We start from the raw sequence: 26,002 nt of genomic DNA on the forward strand, positions 1-26,002 counted from the left end.
AAGTTTAGACTTATAGGACCCCATTAAAAATATTAATTATTTTAATAAAATACAATACGGGTGGAATTTCACCAAACGGTTTCTGGGTTCTTTAGAACTCATGTGCCTTAGCCTTTCCACCAATTTTCATGGCTAAAGCACATCCGATGCTACCAAAAACTAACACTCCCTCTTAGCGAGGAAAGTGTTCTAGCAACAATGTCCAACTGCATGCTGCTCTGTCTTTGAAGCATCTCCTTTTCGCACTGTTGCTGCCACCAACACTGTGTTGTTGCTGCTACTGTACTGTTGTCCATGACACTGCCACTACCACTACTGCATCTATACTACAACTCCCTCTGCATCTGCTGCTAACACTACCACTACTAGCTTTGCACTGCGTCATTTTCCAATTGCTGTTACTCATCAACGGAAAAGCATCCAAAATTTTTGAACTAACTGTGTTCAACATAATACCATGTGAACCTTGGAATCTGACTTCTACTAGTCTTTGACCCTCTTAATATTTTGTGTTGTTGTTGACTTCTGCACTGCTGCCAACCTTGCTCTGCACTGATCAGTCTCTGGTCTCAGGGTAATGCATCTGTCTCTCCAAACAATCCACTGCATCATCTGACACCAAGTCCATCTCGCTATTGTAGAATCTCGGGCTCCCGTAGCAAAGAATTGATCCAAGGGGTGGACTCCTCAAGGATCCTACCCACATGTTGTCATCCCGACTACGGCTCAATATCGCCCCATTTCCCTCCTCGAGATGCGTGGGCACTCTTGGAAAACTCATCTTCACCAATTTTTGTTGGAGCATCCTTAGGATCATGTTTCTCATCCTTCTCCTTTTGCTTCAAAGGACACTAGGATGTAAAGTGGCCCATTTCGCGACATCTGAAACATTTCACCTTCGAAATGTCCTTCTTCTGCTTCTGCTTTTGTTGTCCCTTTGATGCAAGAGCTGCATTCTCCTACTCCTTGCTCTTCGTGCCACTCCCACTGTTGCCATTGAGTTTGACCTTAACCAAATCCCTCCTTAATTCCTCTTGTTGAACGGTTGCCCACATCTCCCATGAAGGTAATCTTTCCCTGCCCAATATACTTTGGACAAAGACTTTGTTGATTTGGGGTAGCATTAGATGTGCTCTAGTCATGAAAATTGGTGGAGAGGCTAAAGCACATGAGATCTCCAAGACCCAAAAATGGTTTGGGCAGATTCTAACCGGTTTGATAGATATTAAAATAATTAATATTTTTAATGGAGTTCCTAAGTCTAGACTTATGAAAAATAAAATATTAATGGGTATTAATATAAAACTGGGTTAGAAGGTTCCAAAAGTCATGGATCAAGCCAAATCTAATCTTAGCCGTTGATTAGAGATTTAATCTCGACAGTTGAAGGACCAACAGGAAAAGTATAAGAAGAAGCTTGACGGTCAGTGGGAGAACGCAATGAGGGAGACAAGTCAGTTCAATTTCTAGAGCGAGGTTAGCTGAGAAATTCGAACTACTGGTCTGGGGAACAGCGAGAGGTAGTGGATACGGAACAGAGAGTTGGGATCGGCACTAGAAGACCAGCGCAGAGATTGGAGAGGAAGACGCAGAGCCTCTCAAGCAGACGCTGAGGCAACAGACTGTGCAGTCACTAGAAGGCCTGCGTGGGTGACACAGAGAGGCAGGAGCTGACACAGTAGGTCTGGGAACTGCGTAGAGGCCAGTAAGCCTGACGCTGAGGTTGGGAGAAGTGTTGGACAATTTGTTCTCTGTTGGGTAAGTCAATTTGGCACCCAGTTGTATTGAAGAATTGTTGAATAATAAAATCCTCCTATGCTGCACTAGTTTTCCTGCATTGGGTTTTTCTGGGGACATTTGTCCAAAATATCTGTGTTGATGAGTTGATTCTTGTGCATGTGTTTTTTCTATATTATGGTGTGCTATCTGCAGTAGAATTTATTTTAATGTTTACTGAACAGTTTTTCGTAAATAACTTACTCGCAAATAAGTAGGTAAAATAAATCAGTTGTTGCAGTGATAGAGTTTTCACGTAGTATCAAAGCAAGTAATCAAAGAAAAGAAAGGAAAATCAATTATTGGTCGAGACCATGATGCAGAGGCATTTACGTCCGAAGACTCACACAAATTTTCAGAAAATTGCACAAGAGATAGTGACTTTGATTTCTCTATGTTGGCTTGCATGCTGGAAGAAGAAGTGGCTTATGTGACTAGCTCTGCATCATCAGAAGTATGGTATATAGATAGTGGAGCCTCTTGGCATATGACGGGAATCCGGGAATGTTTCTCAAATTATCGGGAGGAGAGGATGAAATTTCAGATCACCATGGGAAACAAGGCAAAGTGTACTCCAGTAGGGAGGTGTACCATAGTCTTTCAAACAAAAACGGGAGAGTGGTTCCGTGCTACCAATGTGTTGCATGTACCAGGATTGGGGATGAATTTACTTTGTGTGTCGCAACTTCAAGGCAAAGGCTATGACATTTTCTCCATCAAGGAGAAAGTATACATCAAACACCCAAGTTGGGAAAAGAAAGTGCAGATTGGGATCAAAAGTAACAGGTTGTACAAACTACAACTAGAATCACCAATGGCACTAATAGGGAGTCAAGGAGACAAGGATTTGAACAAACTATGGCACAGAAGAATTGGACATTTGCACCATGGGGCTCTGAGAATTCTCAGAAACACTATAATAGGAGTTCCGGATCTTAGTACGGAACAAGATGATGTATGCAGAGGATGTGCTCTGGGAAAGTATGCTAAAGCAACATTTCTTAGAAGTAAGAACAGGGCTAAGAGTGTACTAGGATTGATACACTCAGATATCTGCGAACCTATGTCCATGAAAGCTCTTAGTGGTGCTGAGTACTTCCTTACCTTCATTGATGACCTCTCAAGGAAAACTTGGATTTATTTTCTGAAAACCAAGGACAAGGTTTTCTGTCGATTCAAAGAATTCAAGGCTCTGGTGGAGAATCTGACTGGGAAGAAAATAAAAGTTTTGCGCTCAAATAATGGTAGAGAGTATGTCGATAAGGACTTCACTGATTTTTGTGTTAAGGAGGGCATCGAAAGTAGGGAAAATTTTAAGAACCACCCTAAATTTATATGTATAATAAATGGGAAAAACCCCATGATACATACGAAAAATGGGAGGTGATTTTATCAATAATATAATATGTATATATAATTTTTTTGGCGAATCTCTCACTAGATTATATTATCTTGTAAAGTCATGGCGAATCTTTCACTGAATTATAAAATCTTGTAAGATCTTGACAAATCTTTCACTGAATAATAAAACATTGTGAAGTCTTGGCGAATGTTTTTTTAAAGTATGAAACCATATATGATAATAGGAAAACATATTCATTAAACTGTAATATACTAACATACATGTTTGGAAAAAAGAAACATAATTTTCTCTTCCTACAAACAATGTTGCAAGTTTCAGTGGTCGTGTTTGTCAAGGTTCTTACTGTACACTCTTTCATATCCTTCTATTAGTTTTGATAATATTCCACAACAAAGTTCTTGTAGGTGTTGATCTTGACCACCAGTTCTGTCAAGGTAGGAGAGATTAATCTTTTCTCTACCACTTTTGTCAAGCTATCAAATTTCTTTCTTATTCCATAGACTCCAACTGCGAGATCAAAAAAACACATCAAGTTTGTTTACCCCAACACACCAACAAGTAGCAAGCCCCAACTATATAATATAAGAAAGTAGTAGGTATCCCAAAGGCCTGAAGGGGATATAATGGAAAGAAGTGACTGTTGTCAGAAGCCTTCCAATCAATATATAAATATATAAATGTAGATTTATTATTATTTTAATTGGAAATCTTCAATTAAATAATAAAATTTAATTACGTCTCTCCCAATCTAAATTGCTTATTAGCATAATTCACTACCTTCATATGTCTTGCATTTTTTAACAGCGTTGTAACATGTGGATTAATTTCCTTTTGGTGCACAATATCCGCCTTTTAGGACAATATGGTGTAGTGGCCCAACCCCTACAGATCATTACGACAAACTAAGAATAATAAAGAAGATGAAAGGTTGTACAAACCAGAGTATTTTTCAAACAACTAATCCAACATCAGTATCTTAACTTTTTCGTGAAGATATCATATTGAGAACGTTTGAAAAATGGTGGGAAATTCGCGTAGGGACTATCTCTCTTCTACGAGGGTGATGCAAAAAGAGTGATATGATTTCACTGTTTTGATTTTCTTTTGTTAAATCAGAAAAACTAATATTAATGGAGATATTGGTATTTTTTACTAAATTTTGTGAAGTGACTAAATGTAGCTTTAACCATTCACCTTAAGATATTTTTTACAACATAATTTCCTAAGTCTATTTAATATCTTCATTATCATAAAAACCATCCTATATCCACTTAACTCCACATCTACCACTCTTAGAGGGTTGAAATCTATTTATTCCTCTCAACACTTGGTAGAACCGGAATTAAGATGGATCTATGCTGATAGAATTTCCCCTTTAAATAGTCTATGCTCACATGAATACCATGGTATTACCATGGGTTATCATAAACCTGGAGATTAAAAACTACTATTAGTAATTTATAAAAATTAATAAAATTAATAATTGATTTTTATTTTATTTTTTTAATTTTAACCAAGTTAAAATGTTTAAGTGACATTAAATTACAAGATCCATTTTTACTCTTGATCTACCAAGCCCTGAGACGGATGAAATATTTTTTCACTCTATGCTAGTTTGCAAATCACGATATTTGATCCCTCTCGGTGCTTAGTAGATCCAGAGTAAAGATGGATCAATGTTGATTTAATTCCCCCCTTTAAATAGGCTACATTCCACGCAAATACTATGGGTCAATACCATGTGTCATCTTTATTTTTATTAATACTAATATTAGGGTGAATAATGTTTTTTTGCATGGTATTACTAATAATTTGGCCCATAGGCTACACTTAAATATAACGCATTTTTTGAGTGTCCTTAAATATAAGGTGACTTATGGAGTAAATATAAAAAAATGTTTTATTTATTTACCATACCTCTCGTTTATTTATATTTTTATTAATTTACCATACCTCTTTTATAAATATGGTATTTGGCCCATAGGATTCACTTAAATAAAACCTCTTTTTTGAGCCTTCTTAAATAGAAAGAGGGTTATGGACTAAATATAAAAAAATGTTTTATTTATTTACCATACCTCTAGTTTATTTATATTTTTATTTATTTACCATACTTTTGGAGTAAGTATAAAAAGAGGTTTTATTTATTTACCATACCTCCACTTTATTTATATTTTTATTTATTTACACCCTTGCGTGTTTGTAAATATAAGGTGACTTATGGAGTAAATATAAAAAAATGTTTTATTTATTTACCATACCTCTAGTTTATTTATATTTTTATTAATTTACCATACCTCTTTTATAAATATGGTATTTGGCCCATAGGATTCACTTAAATAAAACATTTTTTTTTAGCCTTCTTAAATAGAAGGAGGGTTATGGACTAAATATAAAAAGAGGTTTTATTTATTTACCATACTTCTAGTTTATTTATATTTTTATTTATTTACCATACCTTTGAAGTAAGTATAAAAAGAGGTTTTATTTATTTTCCATATCTCCACTTTATTTATATTTTTATTTATTGGGACTAAATACAACCTCCCAAACCAGAAAATGGGTGATTGCAAACGAATTTAACATTGCAAAGCAGAAAATCGAGCAATTGTAATGGAATATAACCTCCCAAACCAGGCGAATCGGGTTAAATGAGTCTTTTCATAGTTTATCCACCCATTTTTTGGGGGCTAAAATGAAAAAAATAATTACTTTTTAAATAAAAGTTGGGCTAAATATATGAAATTGGTGTTTTATAATACTTTCGCCCCTCTAAAATGAAAAACCCCTTAAATTTCGCCCTTGGACTAAAATTCACCACTAAAATTTACCATGATCAAAAGAGAATGGACAGCTCCTTACAATCCAGAGCAGAATGGAGTAGCAAAAAGGAAGAACAAGACTATTGTAGAAGTAGTTAGGGCCATGATGTATGATTAGGATATGCCAAAATTCCTATGGGCAGAAGCATGCAACACAACAATCTATGTTCAAAACAGGACTCCTCAACGGGCATTGGGCAAGATTACTCCAGAGAAAGTTTTCACAAGGAAGACGCCTGAAGTCAGTTATTTCAGGATATTTGGGAGCTTATCATATTGTCGCGTACCTGAGGAAAAGTGGAAGAAGTTGGATCAAACTGCAGAAAAAGGATATCTAATGGCATATAGCGAGTACGCTAAGGCATACAGAATCTATCTTCCAGGGAGCAGGAAGGTAGTAGTTCGACGAGATGTGAAGTTTATGGAGGATAGGGCTTTCAGAAAATCTCGAGAACTGCCTTCCAAGGAGCAGTCAAAAGAGGAGTCGTTGGCCAAACCTCTTCAACCAACGGAAGTAAAGAATTCTTCCTCGGATAAGGAAGAATCTCAGGATGAGGAGCCTGCCAGTTTTCAGGAGGCAGCTCAACATCAGGTTTGGCTGGATGTGATGGTAGAAGAGTACAACTTCATAATGGTGAACGATGTCTAGGAGGTAGTGCCAAGGCCTCAAGACAGATCAGTGGTAGGTTCGAGATGGATCTACAAGATTAAATACATTGCAAACGGCAATGTTGAGAAAAACAAAGCCAGATTTGTGGCTAAGGGGTATGCTCAGAAGGAAGGAATTGACTACAAAGAGACCTTCACCCCGGTAGCCAGGTATACATCTATTAGAACTGTGATATCTCTTGTAGCACAGATGGGGTGGGAAATTCATCAGATGGATGTCAAAACGGCATTTCTGAATGAGGCAATAGAAGAAGAGGTATACATTGAAAAACCTAATGGATTTGAGACACATGAGAAGATGAGAAGAAGTCTCATGTATGCAGATTGAAGAAAGCCTTGTATGGGCTGAAACAGACTCCTAGAGCATGGTATGGTCGAATCGATGGCTACTTTCAAAAGATGGGATTTGTCAAGAGTGACGTAGATCCAAATCTCTACTATCTGGTTGTAGAGAATGAGCCTCTAATCTTAGTATTGTATGTGGATGATCTCTTTCTGACAAGATCATCCAGGCTCATCGGGGACTGCAAGAAGAATCTAGCCACAGAATTCGATATGAAGGATTTGGGACGAATGCATTATTTCCTAGGGTTGGAAGTTTGGCAGCAAAAGGGGGAGATCTTCCTTGGGCAAGGGAGATATGCTACAGAAATCCTGAAGAGATTCAGGATGGAGGACTGTAGACCCATGGCTACTCCAATGATCACCAACTGGAAGAAGATTGATGCATCAGAAGACAAGGATGTTGATCCCACCTTATACAGACAACTCATAGGGTCCCTGATGTATCTGGTCAATACCAGGCCTGACATTTGTTACGCTGTCAACACCCTCAATCAATTCATGGTGGAACCAAAGAGGGCGCATTGGGCAGCAGCCAAACATGTTCTCAGATATATACAAGGAACAGTCGATTATGGACTCTTGTACACTAGGAGTAAGGATATCAGATTGAGTGGATTTACTGATGCAGATTGGGCGGGAAGTTCAGTGGATTCGAAAAGTACCTCTGGGTATTGTTTCAACACTGGGTCAGTAATGACCTCCTGGTGCAGCAGGAAGCAGAAATCCGTGGCTTTGAGCTCAGCCAAGGCAGAATATATGGCCGCAAGCACAGCTTCGTGCGAGGCCATATGGCTTAGAAAACTATTTGTGAACCTATTCAGAAGAAAGATGGAGGCGACCAGGATCATGTGTGATAATCAGAGTTGCATCGAGCTCTCTAAGAATCCAGTGTTTCACGATCAGTCAAAGCATATTGATATCCAGTGTCACTTTGTCAGAGAGTGTATCCAACGAGGAGCTGTACAGTTGAGCCACACTCCTACAGGATAAAGTTGAAGTTTCTAAGTCTACCAGTTAGAAACCCTCCATGCACTTTACTGATTTATTCTTACATACTTGTTCCGTTACTTAACAAGTTATTTAAAATGTAACTATTGAAAATAAACACTAGTGCATGCTCAACATATTACAGATCATCAACTGAAAGAAACAGAAACAAGCACACAAAATGACACCGTTATTTTTGGACCAATGTCCCCGGAAAAACCCAATGTGGGAAAATCGGTGCAGCTATCTAAGGGGTTTCTTATTAAGCAATTTCAGAGTACAATCTGGGTGCCAAATCCGGCTTACCCAACAGAGAATGCCCTTGGCAATAGTACCTCTCAGTACAGAGAATGTCCTTGGCAGTAGTACCTCTCAATCTGAGACAAATGTCTCGGTTGAAAACCCCGGATAAACCCTCCGGCAGCTCTCTCAGCTCCAATCTGCCCTAGAAACCCCAGCGTCAGCCTCTCTCTGCTTAGCGCTAGCCCTGCATCACCCTGAATGGGTCTGCGTCAGACTCCTGGCCCTCTGCATCAGCGACGCTGACCTCTCTGAAGCATTGTGCAACTCTTGGCTGCCCCTGCATGAGCCCTGGCTACTACTGCGTCACTCTCTCTGGCTCCTACGCTGATCTCCTGACACTATCTCTGCTCTCTGTCTCTCTGTACTCACTGCCCCTCAACTGCAACTCCGATCACTGATTCCATCTCTCTTAGCAAACCCCACTCCAAAGAATAGAATGACTGATTATCTGGTGTGCTCTCCAAGTGACCCTCAAGCCTCCTCTTACACTTTTCTCGTTGACATATCAACGACCGAGATTAAGTCCGTAATCGACGGCTAAGATTAGATCTGGCTTGATCCATGTCTTTTGGACCATTCTAACACAGTTCTATACTAATCCACATTAATATTTTAATTTCCCTAAATTTAGACTTAGGGACTCCATTAAAATTATTAATTATTTTAATATCTCCTAAACTGTTTAGAACCTGCCCAAACCCTATCTAGGTATTGGAGATCTCATGTGCCCCAACCTCTCCACCAAATTTCGTGGCTAGAGCACATCCGATGCTACCACAAATCAACACTCCCTTTTAATGAGAACTGTGCTCTAGCAATACTCCTCACTAAGTATTGCTCTGATCATCCGGCATCGGTCCCTGTGCTGATGCTAGGCCTGTTGCCCACCATCCTCTGCACTATTGTATCTTGTACTGTTGCCCATGGTTCTGCCACTTCCACTACTGCATCTGTATGACAACTCCCTATGCATTAGTGTTGTTGCCCATGGCTCTGCCACTGCCACTGCTGCATCTGCACTGCGTCTCCTCTCTTCATGCTGCATCGTGTTGCCCACTGCTACACTGCAACTTAGTTACTGAGAAGTAAGTAACTGATTTCCCAACTTTGACTTCTTTGTTGGGCTAGAGACACCCACTGATGCTAAAGCTCCCTCTGTCGCTGACAAGTGCTCCCTCTCTGACCTCTGCGCTGCTGCAACAACTCCCTGCATCTCGCACTGTTGCACATCTCTCTTTGTGCCATCCTGCACTGGTGCAACACTCCCGTGCCTCTCACATTGTTGCAGCCTGCTAGCCTCACGCTGTCTCGGGACTCCTGCACTGTAGCTCTCTCTGCTGCTCCATCCGCATCCATCTCTACCCACATCAGCCAGTCCTACTACTCCTCGTCGGGGCTCTCGTAGCAAGGTCTAATCCAAGAGGCTGGGTACCTCGAGGATCCTGCCCCTCATCACCTGTAGTCCGTCTGACTACAGCTCGATGTCTCCCCACTTTCGCTCAAGTGGTGCATGTGCACTCATGGCACAGTCATCATCTGTCTCCACTTCCTTCTCTGCCCTTGCTGGCGCTGCCTTAGTCTCGGAAGACTCTCCCTTACTCTTCTTCCTTGGACACTGGGTCGCATAATGACCCAGCTCCCCATAGTGGAAGCACTTGATCTTGGAGAGATCCTTCTTCTTCCGCTTTTCTTGCTTTCCCTCAGATGCTAGGGCAACATCTTCCTCCTCTTCCTTTTTGACTCTGATCCCCTTACTGTTGCTTCCCGCCTTTGTCTGTCGTCTGATCTCTTCTTGGCAAAGAGCCGCCCACATCTCATCCCAAGGTGGAAGTGTCCCTCTGCCTAGTATACTCTGGACAAATACCTCCCAGTCTTCTGAGACTGCATTCAAGGTTGTCCTCACCATCAATTCCTGATCCGGCGTGGCTCCTATGGAAGTCAACTGATCTCGGATCTCATTCAATCCTCCGAGGAAGGTGTCAATCGGTTCTCCCTTCTTCATCTGATATGACCTCATCTAATTTTCTAGTAACATCCTTCTCTGCACAGAAGTATGCTGGTACAATTTCTTTAGGGCCTCCCACATCTCATTTGCCGTTTCCTTCTCGGCAATGTGTGGTACTACATGGTCCTTGACCCCGTCAAGGATGATGCTCTTGGCCCTCGCCATTGCCTCCTCGTACTTGTCGTTCTCAGCTGGGTCGACTAGGATAGCTATCGTCCTCAAGGCGAAGTGCTTGACATGATTTCTGTCAAGTATGGATAAGATTCTGTCCTTCCAGACTACTAAGTTTGAAGCTCCGTCCAGTCTGTCCTGGTCTCTTACTCCGTGTAGTGCCATGCTGCTCTTCTACTTCCCTCCTGGAATTTCTCGATGTGATCCCCTCTGAGTCTCAAATTCCCTCCTGGAAATCCTTCTATCGATGTCGAGATGCCCCCTACTCTGATCGTCTTTGCAACTGCACCACTGATCCAAATTTCTCGGCTAAAAACCCTCGGTAGCAACTCTGTCCTCCTTGGCCTTGCCCTGTCAAGTATTGTTCTGACTACAGTACCCCACCAGCTCCACTCTGCAACTTTCCCACAACCTCCTAAACCCCAACAACCTGAAGGTGAGAGCTCTTAGGCTCTACGCAATCCCGACACCAGCAACTCGGCCTTCTCAGCCAACTGCGTCACAGCCCTCTGGCCCTCTACATGGCTTTAAGTGAGCCTCCCTTTGCCTCCCTTGGCCTCTGTGCTGCCTCTTCCAAGCTTACCCTTGATGACGCAAGCACTGCATCACCCTTCCCTTGTTGTTGCTCTGCTAGGAACAACTTCTGTCACTTTGGACAGCTATTTTTTGTTGTTATTGCTCTGCTCGGCTCATGTCCTCAGTTCTCATGTGATCTGCAATCACGCTCTGATACCATGTTGAAGTTTCTAAATCTACCAGTTAGAAACCCTCCGTGCACTTTACTGATTTATTCCTACCTACTTGTTCTGTTACTTAACAAGTTATTTACAATGTAAATACTGAAAATAAACACTAGTACATGCTCAACATATTGCAGATCATCTACTGAAGGAAATAGAAACAAGCACACAAAATGACACCGTTATTTTTGGACCAATGTCCCCAGAAAACCCAATGTAGGAAAACTGGTGCAGCTATCTGAGGGTTTTCTTATTAAGCAATTTCAAAGTACAATCTAGGTGCCAAATCTGGCTTACCCAACAGAGAATGCCCTTGGCAGTAGTACCTCTCAGTCTAAGACAAATGTCCCGGTTGAAAACCACGGATTAGCCCTCCAGCAGCTCTCTCAACTCCAATCTGCCCCAGGAACCCTAGCGTCAGCCTCTCTCTGCCCAACGCTGGCCCTGCGTTACCCTGAATGGGTCTGTGTCAGCCTTAGGAGGCCCTATGTTAGCCTCAGGAAGCCCTACATCAGCCTTCTGGCCCTCTGCGTCAGCAACGCTGGCCTCTCTGAAGCACTGCGTAGTTCCTGGTTGCCCCTGCGTGAGCCCTGGTTGCTACTGCGTCACGCTCTCTGGCTCCTGCGCTGATCTCCCGACACTATCTCTGCCTCTCTGTCTCTCTGTACTCACTGTCCCTCAGCTGCAACTCCGATCAGTGATTCTATCTCTCTTAGCAAACCCCGTTCTAGAGAATAGAATGACTGATCATCTGGTATACTCTCCAAGTGACCCTCAAGCCTCCTCTTATAATTTTCCCATTGACACATCAACGGCCGAGATTAATTCCCTAATCAACGGCTAAGATTGGATCTGGCTTGATCCATGTCTTTTGGACCATTCTAACACAGTTTTATATTAATCCACATTAATATTTTAATTTCCCTAAGTTTAGACTTAGGGACTCCATTAAAATTATTAATTATTTCAATATCTCCTAAACAGTTGTTTAGACTCTACCCAAACCCTTTCAAGGTATTGGAGATCTCATGTGCCCCAACCTCTCCACCAAGTTTCGTGGCTAGAGCACATCCGATGCTACCACAAATCAACAGAGAACAGGTGGCAGACATCCTTACCAAGGCCCTTGGAAGAATCAAGTTTGATTATTTCAGGGGGAAGATGGGGATGATAAAGAATCCATTTCAATAGTAGAAATGGGTATGATGTTGCAGTGCAGTAGCAGTGAGCAGTAGCACGATGCAACATGATGAGAAGGAGTTTGCAGTGCAGTTGCAGTGTTGGGAAGAAGGACTAGCAGCAGCACAGATGCAGAGGGAGTTGCAGTGCAAACGCTGTGTTGGGAAGATGGACCAGCAACAACACGGATGTAGAGGGAGTTGCAGTACAGATGTAGCAATGGCAGTGATAAAGCCATGGGCAGCAATACAGGATGCAGCAGTGTAGAGGATGTTGGGCAGGGAGACTTAGCATCAGCACAGGTACCGATGCCGTATGATCAGAGTACTGCTCAGTGTGGAGTATTACTAGAGCACAATCCTCGCTAAGAGGGAGTGTTGATTTGGGGTAGCATCGGATGTGCTTTAACCATGAAAATTGGTGGAGATACTAAAGAACATGAGATCTCCGAGACCCAGAAATGGTTTGGGCAGATTCTAACCGGTTTGGTAGATATTAAAATAATTAATATTTTTAATAGAGTTCCTAAGTCTAAACTTAGGAAAAATGGAATATTAATGGGTATTAATATAACAATGGGTTAGAAGGTTCCAAAAGTCATGGATCAAGCCAAATCTAATCTTAGTCGTTGATTAGAGATTTAATCTTGGTCGTTGAAGGACCAATAGGGAAAGTATAAGAAGAGGCTTGAGAGTCAATTGGAGAACACACTGAGGGAGACCAGTTAGTTCGATTTCTGGAGCGGGGTTAGCTGAGAAATTCGAACTAGTGGTCTGGGGAGCAGCAAGAGGCAACGAGTACGGAACAGAGAGTCGAGATCAACACCAGAAGACCAGCGCAGGGATTGGATAGGCAGACGCAGAGGCAACAAATTGCACAGTCACTAAAAGGCCTGCGTGGATGACACAGAGAGGCCTAGTGCTGACGCAGAGAGGCAGGAGCTGACGCAATAGGTCTGGGAACTGCGTAGAGGCCAGTAAGCCTGACGTTGAGGTTGGGAGAAGTGTTGGAGAATTTGTTCTCTGTTGGGTAAGCCAGTTTGGCACCCAGTTGTACTGAAGAATTGTTGAATAATAAAATCCTCCTATGTTGCACCGATTTTCCCGCATTGGGTTTTTCCGGGGACATTTGTCCAAAATATCTGTGTTGATGTGTTGATTCTTGTGCATGTGTTTGTTTCTGTATTATGGTGTGATATCTGCAGCAAAATTTATTTTAATGTTTACTAAAGGGTTTTTCGTAAATAACTTATTAGCAAATAAGTAGGTAAAATAAATCAGTTGTTGCAGTGATATAATTTTCACAGAGTTGCCAATCATCCGAGACTCCATTTAGGGTCGTCCTTACCATCGCAGTAGACTGAGGAGTAGACCCCACTGCAGCAAGATGGTCTCTGGTATCCTGAAGACGTTGAAGATAGGATTTAACCCCTTCTCCCTTCTCCCTTCTGCATCAATGTCAATTACAACTTTTGTTCTAAGTACATCTTCCATTGTTCAGAAGAGCCTTCATATAGTAAAGACAAAGCTTCCCACATATCTCGGGCTATATCTTTTCCCTGCAAGTGTGAGACTACATGATCTCGAACTCCATCGAGTATGAACCTCTTTGCCTTCCCCTACTCAGCCTTGTACTTCTTCTCCTAATCATTGTCTACGGAAACAGCCACAAGACTCTTGACATAAACTTCAAGATTGTACTCCTCCAGAACAACTAAGATTTTGGTCTTCCATATGACATAGTTGGAAGCCCTTTCCAACCTGTCCTGATCTCTAAGCCCATGTGATGCCATCTCACCCAAACTGTCGAATTGACTCCTCTAGTCACTGCTCAGCACTAATTTGTTGTCCGACAAGTGAAGAATTCAGACTTTTGGCGAGAAAAGTCCTCTGAGGAGAAAATTCCCCTTCTATGTGTCTTCGCTCTTTTCTGACGAATTTCTGCCCCGATAGAAACTGTGCCCTTCAAGCACTGCGCTGAGGCTCTGTGTCACTCCCTCTACCTCTGCAAACTCATGACCCAGAAATCGTACCTTTGTCGACTCTCTCAAAGAGAGATTTACTCGAAATCTCTGCTTCCCAGCAAGGACTGCGCAATCCCTTCAAAGGGATTCAAATTGCTACCAAATGCAGCTATTGGCCTCTCTGCTTAGCATTGGATCTGCTCTTCCTATTTCAAATCAATGCTACGATACCATGTGAAAAATCCTACTCCAAGGAACCCCTACTGCAGCAAAACCAAATTTACTTCTCCTACTTTATTTTAATATACATTATCAAGTTATTTTCTGAATAATACTGACGTAAATTACTTCTGCAACCTACACCAACTTAATTTGATTACATGAAATAAGAAATTGAGCAAAGAACATGATACATAGGACACAGTAATTTTTGGACAAAATAGTCCCCGAAAAAACGCAATGCGGGAAAACCGGTGCGACAGCTCTGAGGGTTTTCTATTATTAAGCAGTAATTCTGAATACAATGTTGGATGCCCTCCCGGTAATCCAGTGACAAAGAAAATATAATGGTCGAAAACTGAGTGAGTTTTAACTCACTTCACCCAGCAGATTTTGGCTGATTTGGCAGCAAAACTGGCTAGCCCCGGCTATCTCTATGTTGGCCCTGTGTCAGCCTTATAGGCTTTGCGTCAGTTTCTACACTATCTCTTCTACCTCTGGAACTTCTACGTGAGGGTTGCTTCTCCTTCTGTGCTAGCCCTTCTGGCTCTGTGTGAGGTCTGCGTGGACCTAGATTGGCCCAGCGTCAGTCCTTCTAGTTGTTGCGCTGCCTCCACTAGTGTCTCTCCGCCTCTCTATCCAGTATTCCCGAAGTATCCCTACCCCTCTGCTGCAAAATGATCACTCAGTTTGAATTCTCAACTTCCTAGCCCTAGAAATCAAACTCCAAGTCAATTCGTTCTCTTCGTGTATGTTTCTAAATAACCCCAAGCCTCTGTCTTATACTTTTCTCGTTGAAACTTCAACGGTCGAGATTAAGCCTCTAATCAACGACTAAGATTAAAACTTGACTTGATTCGCTTTCTAGAACATTCTCACCCGTATTTTGATTAATACCCATTAATACTTCAATTTTCCTAAGTTTAGACTTATAGGACCCCATTAAAAATATTAATTATTTTAACAAAATACAATACGGGTGGAATTTCACCAAACGGTTTCTGGGTTCTTTAGAACTCATGTGCCTTAGCCTTTCCACCAATTTTCATGGCTAAAGCACATCCGATGCTACTAAAAACTAACACTCCCTCTTAGCGAGGAAAGTGCTCTAGCAACAATGTCCAACTGCATGCTGCTCTGTCTTTGAAGCATCTCCTTTTCGCATTGTTAGGCATTGGCTACTTCATGATGGTCTCCATCTTGGCAAGATTTATCTTCACCTCTCCTCCACCTATCACATACCCCAGATACACCAAAGACTATTGTGCAAACTCACACTTCTTGAGATTTTCTAATAGTTGGTGCTTCTTTAATGTCTCTAGCACCTGCGTCAAATTTGAGATGTGCTCCTCCCAGGTAGCATTATGTACCAATATATCATACAAATAGGCAATAACAAATGAATCTATAAAAGGGTCCAGTATATCATTCATTAACCTCATAAACGTAGATGGTACATTGCATAGGCCAAATGACATGACTAACCAGTCATACAAACCATGCCTAGTTTTGAAGGAAGTCTTCCAAGTATCTTCTTCCCTAACTCGAACCCGATGAAATCTAGACTTTAAGTCCAGCTTGGTGAATTCTTTGGCTTGTTGCAACTAATCCAGCAGATCATCTATCCTGGGCAAGGGATACATACTTTTGAGTGTAATTTTGTATAATGCCTTGTAATCTATACAAATCTGCCAAGTCACATCCTTGTTTGGCACAATGATTATGGGTGATCCACATGATGATATACTCGGTCGAATGACACCATGTTCCAATAGTTGTTACAATTGCTTCTTCACCTCACTTGCTTCTATAATAGATTGTCTGTATAGCCCATAGTTTGGCAATTGGGAGTTCCGGCATTAGCTAGATCTCGTGCTCCACTTCCCTCTTGGACATTATACCTTTAGGCTCCTGCGACACATCCCTATATACCTATAACAGCGTTTCCTTTTTGCATCTTTCTTTCTATTCTTCAAGTTAATCTCTAGGTGCAACTTCCAACACTTCTCCTTTGTATGATCATCAATGTTACAGTTGTTGCACTTGTTGTTGGGATCTCTGCATTGGTCTATTGTGGTTGTCTTCTTGTCCTTTTCCCCTTTCCACTTCTTCCCCTCCTTGGAAGCTTCCCGGTGCTCCTTCTGCTTCAACCCACTTGATTGTCTTTTCTTCTAGTCTATGTTCTCCGTGTAATTTTAAGCAGGCTTTACAATGTTATTTTATAGAACAAGAAGTTATTTTAACTCATAAGTGTCTAACCAATAGTCCAACTTAAAAGGCAAGATCATAGATGGTTAGATTATGTTCTATGCATCAATTTTTACTAGTTACACTATATTTTCCATCATTTGGTGTTTATTATAATTGCTGTTTATTTTTCTGCTGCTAAATTATACTAAAAAACAACGGGGAAGCCCCATATAACAACTCTTCCACTCCTTCTCAACCCTACATAAGGCACTGGTCTTACTTAGAGTTGGTTGGGGTTACCTTTGGGAATCCTCCCTTGACCATTTAAGAGGTAGGTAGGTCTAAAGAGAAAGGACTCGGGCCGAGGTGACAATGGGTCCCTACTTTGTCTATGCCCATCCAACAAGGTTGTCGTGACCTTAGCAACCCTGCCAATTTGATGGTTAACAAGTTCACTTAGGTGATAGTAGTGGCTAGACTAAGTTTCCTTTGAGGTTTCACACTTGTTGTTGGGACACTTCCACCAAGCGACAATTTGAGTGGTAATAGGCACAATACCCCATCTAGACATCATATTTTATTTGGACATCTTGCCTAGTGTAAAGTTTAAACACCTTGTCTAATGTGGTTTTGTGCACATCTTGGCCAATGAATCCCTCCTACTTATTGTGTGTTGATTTTTCGTAGGTCTTCTACTGATAATTACTTCTAATGATGTTCACTTATATTCTTTCATATTCACATTTAATCATTAAGTAATTACACAAAAGACATTCAACAATAAACATTAGGATCATAAAGAGACAACCAAATCAAGAACACAAGCAGTTACCCTGGAAAAACCCACATGGGGGGGAACCCAGCGACCTTTTCCTTTGAGAAATTCTTTAGTTTAACAAGAGACACACCTAGATCATCTAGTCAACAAGGTCAAACCTAGTCCAACTCCTTCCTAGTCAATTCAAACATCTTCCTAAGAGACTCTATTTGGTATGCTCTACTAGGGTAGAAATTCGGCCTGTTGCTTTTCCTCGAACAATTTAGTTTTGCACCATCTTAGAGTTTTGGTCCAGTACCATCTCGGAATTTATGTCCTGCACCAACTCAGAAGTTTAGTCCTGCACCATTTCAGAAGTTTGGTCCTGCACCATGCTAGAAGTTTGGTCTTGCACCATGTCACAAAAACCCGACCTATATTATGCCACAGATTCGTCCTTGAATCTGTCCTTAGATTTGTCCTTCTTGTTTTGCCTCAGAAAGTTTGAGTTGTTGGCTTGAGAGGAGGATGAAATGGTTATATATATAGTCATTTTGTGGTGTCGAATAAGTGCCTCTTCATTGGGGCCGACTAGACTAGGAGGAGGGCCGACTTGGCTTCTTTGGAGCCAAAAATTCATTTTTTTCTCTTTTAACAAGGACATGAAGAATATGCCTTAAAAAATTATCTTTTGACATTAGCACGAAGAACATGCTTTATAAAATGCATCAATGATTAAAATTATCAATTATGGAGACCAACTATAGCTACAAAAATTCAACACTCCCTCTTAGCTAGGGAGGTATTCATAATGACTATCTAGATACTCTCATGTTGACAAATTTCTCTAAGAAAAGGTTATAACAAGTCCAATTACCATAATCTGGTCAACAATTATGACACATGGTAAAACAAGTTACCATAATCTAGTCAACAACTTTGACACATGGTAAACCAATAACATCAACCAATTACCATAATCTGTTTAAACAACTTTGACACATGGTAAGTCAACAGCATAAAGTTACCATAATTTCAATCGGTACCTCTAACCTATGGTATATTCTCACCATAATCTTGGTCGGTACTCTTAACACATGGTACATCATTTAGCATCAACTAGTCACCATAATTCAGGTCTATCTGACACATGGTATACAAACTATTCTTTGTTCACCATCATTCCGGTCAATATCTTTGACACATGGAGAATCTCTAAAGGCCACAATCTATCTGAGTAATTCGGGACCTGATGCTCCAAGACCATTCTTCCTAATTCGGGTCAACATTCTTGACACAAGAAGAATGACTGTCCTCTGTCAAACCATTCTCCCTAATTCGAGCCAATATACTTGACACATGGAGAATGTTAGCCCATGATGCTACCTCAGCAACACTCCCTCTCACGGAGAGAGGTGTTCTCAACAAGTCCAAGCTTGTCACTAAAGTATACAAACTTCGCTATGGATAGAAGTTTTGTAAGAATATCAGCTATCTACTCATTGGTAGAGACATATTGGAGCTTCACTACTCCCTTCTGTTGGAAATACTGAGAGGGGGGTTGAATCAGTATTTCTTAGTAATTAACACTTTTAAATCTTTTCAAAGCATTAGTTAATCTTCAATTATTATTAATGTTTATGCAGTAATAACAGTAAATAAAAGAACACAATAGGCACAATAATTTTAGGTGGAAAACCCCTCCGGGTCAAAAACCACCGAACACTTTTCTAATAAATTCTTTAATCTTCAGCCCCAACTAAAATGAAAGCAACAACTTTCTAAAATTCTAGAAAAGCATTATTTTCCAGCTCCCACTGGAAGGACACCCCAACGCCTTGGTTTCTTCAATAATCAACTGAATGGATGCCCCAACACCCTAGCGAGCCACAACTCGCCCTAGCACCACCCTACCACCCTGAAGTGTTCACAGGCCCCACCCTGTAGGCAACTTCATACCCCTGCCTAGCACCTCTCTGCCCACCCTATAACGACTGAAACAAGACAAGACTGTGGATTCCCAAACCATGCACAACAATCCACAATACAATAAGATGTACAATGATTTTCATATACTTGACCAAATACCCAATCACTCTATGACCTGCAACCCAACCATGTCATCATCCCAACAATGACTCCTATACCTCCCAACATGGTCTCTTTGACTCTGGGCAGAATGACTCTTTCACAATGACTCTTTTACAATCTTTACAATGATGACTCTTTTACAACTTTACAATGATGACTCTTTTACAATGATGACTCTAGGCCTTAACAATACTTCACGATATTTGGATGGCTATCATGTCTTCAAGGATGTCCCACTACAATACTTCCTTTGATTTGATACTTCTGCTCTTGAATTCTTGCTTGATGTTGTACTTGAATCTTCTTCTACCTGCATGCAAAATTTTCCCGGCGAAACCAATCCCAAAACAAAACAAAACACCCTTCAACTTACCTCTTCCTGCAAAACACATGTAAGTGCATAATAATGGATAAATACAAATTAAAATTACAATGCGCACCTGAAGTGTGCTTGTCACTTTTGTTGTTGACTTGTTGCAGCAGTAGACAAAGACTCCCACTCTTGATATAGGCCTAGACTTTATGCAAGACTATATCCAAAACGGACCTAAAGATATATACAATAAAAACTGATGACAAATCCTAGACTTGTGATGGACCAAGTTCTAAGTACAACAACAGACCCCATTCTATCAGCGATGACAAGACAAGTAACATGAACTTACAACATCATATAGATTTAGCAGACTTGGTGTAGCATCAAGAATATGTAGTATCAAGAATAGGACACCCGAAATGTGGTATCAAAACTAACGGTGACATATAGAGACATAGAGATATAACAGAGACCCTATATATACTTACGTTGTCCTGCAAAAACATATGTCAAAGATGATACTCAAAATTCAAATGTAAACACTAATCATACATACCTTGCTATAGGAGACTTACCCTTGACTGTTGATGTGTGGTCCTTACAACAGTGATCCTTGAATGCATGCTTTTTCTTTCCTTCTAGGAGCTCGATATTGAATCTATTGTATATATGTAATTTCGGATCTCCAGGCTCTGAAATTTCATCTTGTGGTAGCCCTTTGAGTCCTCTTTCCAACCCCACAGGTCTAATCAAGATTGGATTCTTCAAGAAAGAGTTATGACCAATCTCCCACGATGACCTGATTATAGACTGGTTCAGTAGAGCGAACTTGTACGAAGTGCCACGTGTCACGGTTGCAACCTTCGGCCCTGAAAATGATATCCAACAAACTATAGTCTATCCTCTTTCTGTCACTATTTACAAAATTTGAATCCATTTCTCATAGAAGAAAGTTATGACGATTTTCCCAATGTCACCTGTTTGACATGGAATTCGGGAGCCTGCAAAAACCTTAACTTCCTTAGATCATATCTCTGAAAATATAGTGAACCAAGATTTGAAATTTGGTCACGAGGTTCATCAAGATTTCAGCTCAAATGGGTTTTAATTTCAGCTTCGCAGAGAAATAAAAAAAATTAAAGCGAAATTCCACGATGGCCTGTTTGAAGCCATAAAATCCCTACTAGAGGAGGATATGAGGGTCACTATTTATATGAATGTCTTGAGTTGAGAGGGTCCTCAACAAGTGAATGTTGGAGGGATTTAAGAGCAAAAGAAACATTATTAATTATTGACTATCAATGACCACAACCAATTATGAGTGCCATGCCACAACCCCATAGGGTTTTAGCCCACTAACTGGGGTTACTAACTTCAAACACAAATATCTCTCAAACCGTGAAGAATTATATGGCATGCCATATATCAATGGAAACATCTCGACAAGTAGAATCCATCTAGAAGATCCTTGACTCAGAATAGAGTAAGTTGTCAAGTCAAAATGCCCATGAAAGATCGAGGTAGCCCCTGGTGCTGTTTGGGTGGACATCAATGACAACCACTGATCAACACCTTCTACACCATGTCATGGATGAAGTGGTATTTGATCTCGATGTGCTTCGACTTGTCATCGTGGTTGTCGCCTACACCTAATCAAGACAGTCCTTCAAGTAGCCTTTGAACCCATACTGCTTCTCAACTTGTCAATCCAGCTGCAATATACTCAGCCTCTGCAATATTGAGTGTGACAGATGTTTGTTTCTTGCTCATCCCAGTACATAACAGAGCCCGAATTGAAGCAATATCCTAATAAACTCTTTCTGCCTTCTGCACTCTTTGCCCAAAATGAATCCTTGAATTCCTGTAATTGTACCATAACTAACTATGTAATGACCAATTGTTCCATGTTGGTACTCCAACACATGTTGAGCAGCATTCCTTGGCTCAACCATAAACCATTAAAGAAATTTTGAGGTCTAAAACGGGCCTCAAAACAAAAATGTACAACCAAAATCAACTTTATAAGAACCAATAGGATTCAAGATGATGATGTCAACCATGAGGGATGATTCACCATTTTTGGAGTAAAAAGGTAAAAAAATAAAAATAAAAAATAAAACATGACAGTAAGCCAACTAGCATAGTTGTAGGAAACCATTGAAATTGACGAGATTCTAGCTAGGATGATTGTGGAGAATCACCGAAACTAATTTCCCTTTGGTACTTCCCATAAAATAATCCCACAGACTTAGCTACAAATTGATCTGCAAATAAGAAACCCAGAGCTAGCAGAACAACTTAGCTGTGATACCACTGTAGTATACCAATTTTTTATTTAGTCAATTTTCTTCACAATTTTGCTTATTGTAAATTCTTTAATAAACATTTACAATTTGCAATCAGGAAATTGGCAACAAACAAATAAACTTCAATATAAAAATTTTCAACTCAAAAACAAACAATAAGCGTATGTAGGAATCTCAACTTTATTTATATTAATAAAAACTAATTTTACAAATCATTGGAGGATAGCTTAAATTGGATCCTCCAAACTGAATATGGCCTCAAGATATAGCTACGACAACACTAGATCTGACCTCCCAAAATTGTATTGCAACCGATAAGTGCTCTTATGAATTATGGATGAATTCACCAAGAGATGAGACGGGTTTTTATCTGATCTCACCAAATCACCCAAGGGTTTTCGTCCTGGGGCTACCTAAACCTTGAGAACCAATTTCTTGAAACCTCTCACGAAGACAATGCACAAATCCAAGATGTCCCAAATGATATCCTCCTCCTCCTTTTAAAGGCCCGATACATATATCTCCAATATTCTATAAGTATTTTATTTTATTATTTTATTATTATTCTAGAAGCTCCTCCTTGACTTCATCTAAGTCACTCTTCGCCTTTTTCTTTCAATTAATCATTTTCCCCTTCTTTTATTTAATTAAGTGACTACTAACAGTCACTTTTAATCTGGGAAAAATGGTAAATCACCCACCCTTCTTTCTCTGGCCACTGGAAGTCACTTTTCAACATCTCATCCTGTAGACCTCTTCATTCTGGTTCTAACGAGCTATTACACCAGGGTGTTCCATCAAATATTCTTCTTGAAATGCCCGTTAGAGTAATTAATTAATGTTAGGCTCAATAATAACCTCGTTTTACGGGAATTATCAGAATGCAACTGAATCAAAAGCAAAATGTGCGAAACTAGCCTTGGTGATGGAATACGCCAAGTGAATGTCATTGTACCCCATAAAACTCCTCAAACACCTTCAAGACCCCTAATGACATAATCCTACCCCTGTGACTTGGCCATCATGTACCCTGGAAATTCATCCTAGTTATACTATAGAGGAAACTAAAAATGGGGACATTACAAGGGCAGAACTTTTAGTTTCAAAGTTCCATGTTGTTAAACAATTCAACAATGAAAATATATGGATGTGACAGATACATCCTTTTCTCTTCCCCATTTCCTGTATTTGAAATCCTTCTTAAATAACTCACTACATGGAATTGAAACCATTGTATTGGCCCCGACTCCTCCAACTACTTCTCAACTGCCTTCCCTATTCTTTCAAATTACTTTTGCTATCATATTTTCCTTTTTTATTTTCCATTCCATTGATGAATCATGTGCTCTTCTTAAGGATTTTCCTTTTAAAGAACATTTCCTTTTACTTTTTATATAAATTAAATTATATATAGAAAAAAAGTGAGTAACACCTCTAAGCAAGTGATCTCATGCTTGTAAGACTAGATCCATGTAGAAATGGCCTTTTGGAATACTACAAGACATGCCAAATTTTAAGGTGATGTAGTTCACAAAAGTTGGTGTCACAGATACGAAAACTGGCTGCTGTATTGTAACCATTCTATAGAAGAGTCTAATATATGCACTTAAAACTGATTATGAATAGTTAAAAATACTGAAACCTTTTGGACTAATCATCTTCATGAGCGTATAAGTTTTTTATCCTGAGGCATAGGTGTTAGACTATTGAAGCCACAGATACAAAGGAATAAGACAACATTGTTAAGCATGCAGCAGTAAGAACATTATGAATGAGAGAAGTTTGTAATATACATGGACCAACAAGCATCCATTCTTTGATATGTACCCCTGCCATATTATTTGGAAGTTTCTTTTTTATCTAAAGGATATAAGGATCAAGTTACAGAGAGAAGATGGTTGCACAAACCGCATCATTCATGACATGGAGAAGCTCTGCCTCTGGGTAGCTGAGAGCCAATGGAACTGCAACTGCACCACAAATCCAGGTAGCCCACATGCCAGCTACAAACTCAGCACAAGGTTTTGCTATGATCCCTACACGAGCCCCATCTAGATTGTTGCTTCTCTTTATTGTCTTTTCAAGATGTGAAACTGCTACGTCTGTCTTCTCTATGCAATCCTGATAGACAAAACAGCCAAACGTGAAGCAGCCTGGTTCATACTAACATCCTAAGAAGAAAAGGATGCAAAATCCATGCAATAAATTAGAAACTTTGTCAACATTCCTAGTGTCCTTTGAATTCATTTATGTCATCCTTCTACCTGCAGAAAGTCCTTACAGTAATATATTCTAAAGAGTGCTACAAAAGAAACAACTAATAGTTGGGCATGTCTCTATTCTCCAGATGTAGGTACTTGATCAACAGAAGTTGTCTATACACTATATCATGCATCCATCCATATCATTGATATTGGCAATCATAAATAAGGGAAGCAGTCATTTTATGTGGCAAAACATCTAGAAGCAGAGGCAACTAAAACCAATGCATGATAGATAGGAACTTCTGATCTTACATCTTCTGCAGGCTCTCCATGAATATCTGACAGAAAATGGTCTGCCCGCAAAACATTTGACAACTCCAAAGCAGTCTTCAATATTTGGCTATAGCTGTAGCTCTTGTGGGATACTGTTAGTGCCACTTTTCTTTGAGCTTCTGGGCCCAGCTTTGCTGCTGCTCTAACTACCTCCATGAATTCTGCAAGTTATTTTCACACACAGTCTGAAAACATGTAACAAGGAGAACTGCAAGATGTCAATCTGAAAAAAGATGCTTAGAAATATAACAAATGTCAACCAGCATAAAAGATAGTAATGCTCCAAAGAAGCAATAATACTTCACAATGTAATAGTCCCAATTCCTTGTTTAATAATATATCCACTTTCATGTATGGCCATCAATCAACAGTATAACAGATAAATACTTTTCTTTCAGCAATAAACACAGTAAGTTCATAATAGGGAAAGGGTGTCTACAATGTGTTCAATCTTCTACATATAATTAGACTTCATTTGGCTTTGGAAGATTGCAAATCCAAGAGGCAAACAGTTTGACTTGAACATGCTTGAACAACGCTCAGAATTCTGAAAAAATCCTAGACGGCAAAATATGTGTTTAATGGGAAGTTCCAAAGAAGCAATAATACTTCACAATGTAATAGTCCTAATTCTTTATTTAACTGTATATCCACTTTCATGCATAGCCATCAATAAACGGCATAGCAGATATATACTTGTCTTTCAGCAATAAACACAGTAAGTTCATAAATACAGAAGGCCCACTAAACTTGATCTGATTAGGTCTGCTAGGGCTGAATTTTGGCCTGCTTCTGCACCCAATAAACTCGATCCTGCAACTCCAATTCACCTCAAAAACTCGGCCTGATGGTGCCTCAGAATTTTGGTCTGTCATAGAGATAACAATTTCAGTTTTCCTCAGCTCGGTCTACCTCATAATCATCTTCTCTGCTTGCTGCAGATTTAACCTTTCTATCTACCTCAAGCTCGTTTTATCTTTTCTGCCTCGAGAGGTTCGAAATTACTTGCTTGATGAGGAGGTCGAATGGCACATATATAGAGATCATGTTATCCAAATGGGTGCCTCTTCACTGGGGCCAACTTGGTTTCTTGGAGCCAAAAATTCAAATTTTATCTTTTTAAGAACCCACATGAAGAACATGTCATCTATTTTTCTCTTTTAACAAGGTCATGAAAAACATGCCTTATTTATTATTTCAAACACATCAACAGTTAAAATATTATCTATAAAGACCGACCATAGCCACAAAAATTCAACACTC

The 26,002-nt window shown here is 40.1% G+C and overlaps 1 protein-coding gene across 3 annotated transcripts in view; it reads right to left on the reverse strand.

Annotated features, from left to right (window-relative positions):
• The window catches only part of LOC149138939 (putative CoA ligase CCL8), a 286,441-nt gene that overhangs the window by 238,682 nt on the left and 21,757 nt on the right, over positions 1 to 26,002 (reverse strand). Inside the window, exons 2-3 of one of the 3 annotated variants that reach the window (XM_089446836.1) lie at positions 24,719 to 24,900; positions 24,111 to 24,323 (exon numbers count right to left, since the gene is read on the reverse strand). In XM_089446836.1, the coding sequence (XP_089302962.1) occupies positions 24,111 to 24,323; positions 24,719 to 24,895 (390 nt within the window). In that variant the 5' untranslated portion in view covers positions 24,896 to 24,900. Of the gene's footprint in view, positions 1 to 24,110; positions 24,324 to 24,718; positions 24,948 to 26,002 lie in introns of all 3 variants that reach the window. The other 2 variants (XM_089446834.1, XM_089446835.1) reach the window with 2 other exon arrangements.

The sequence above is a fragment of the Pinus tabuliformis genome, chromosome X (genome assembly GCF_031772625.1).
Source record: "Pinus tabuliformis cultivar Carrire ecotype Pingquan chromosome X, CPIR1, whole genome shotgun sequence".
Taxonomy (NCBI): Eukaryota; Viridiplantae; Streptophyta; class Pinopsida; order Pinales; family Pinaceae; genus Pinus; species Pinus tabuliformis.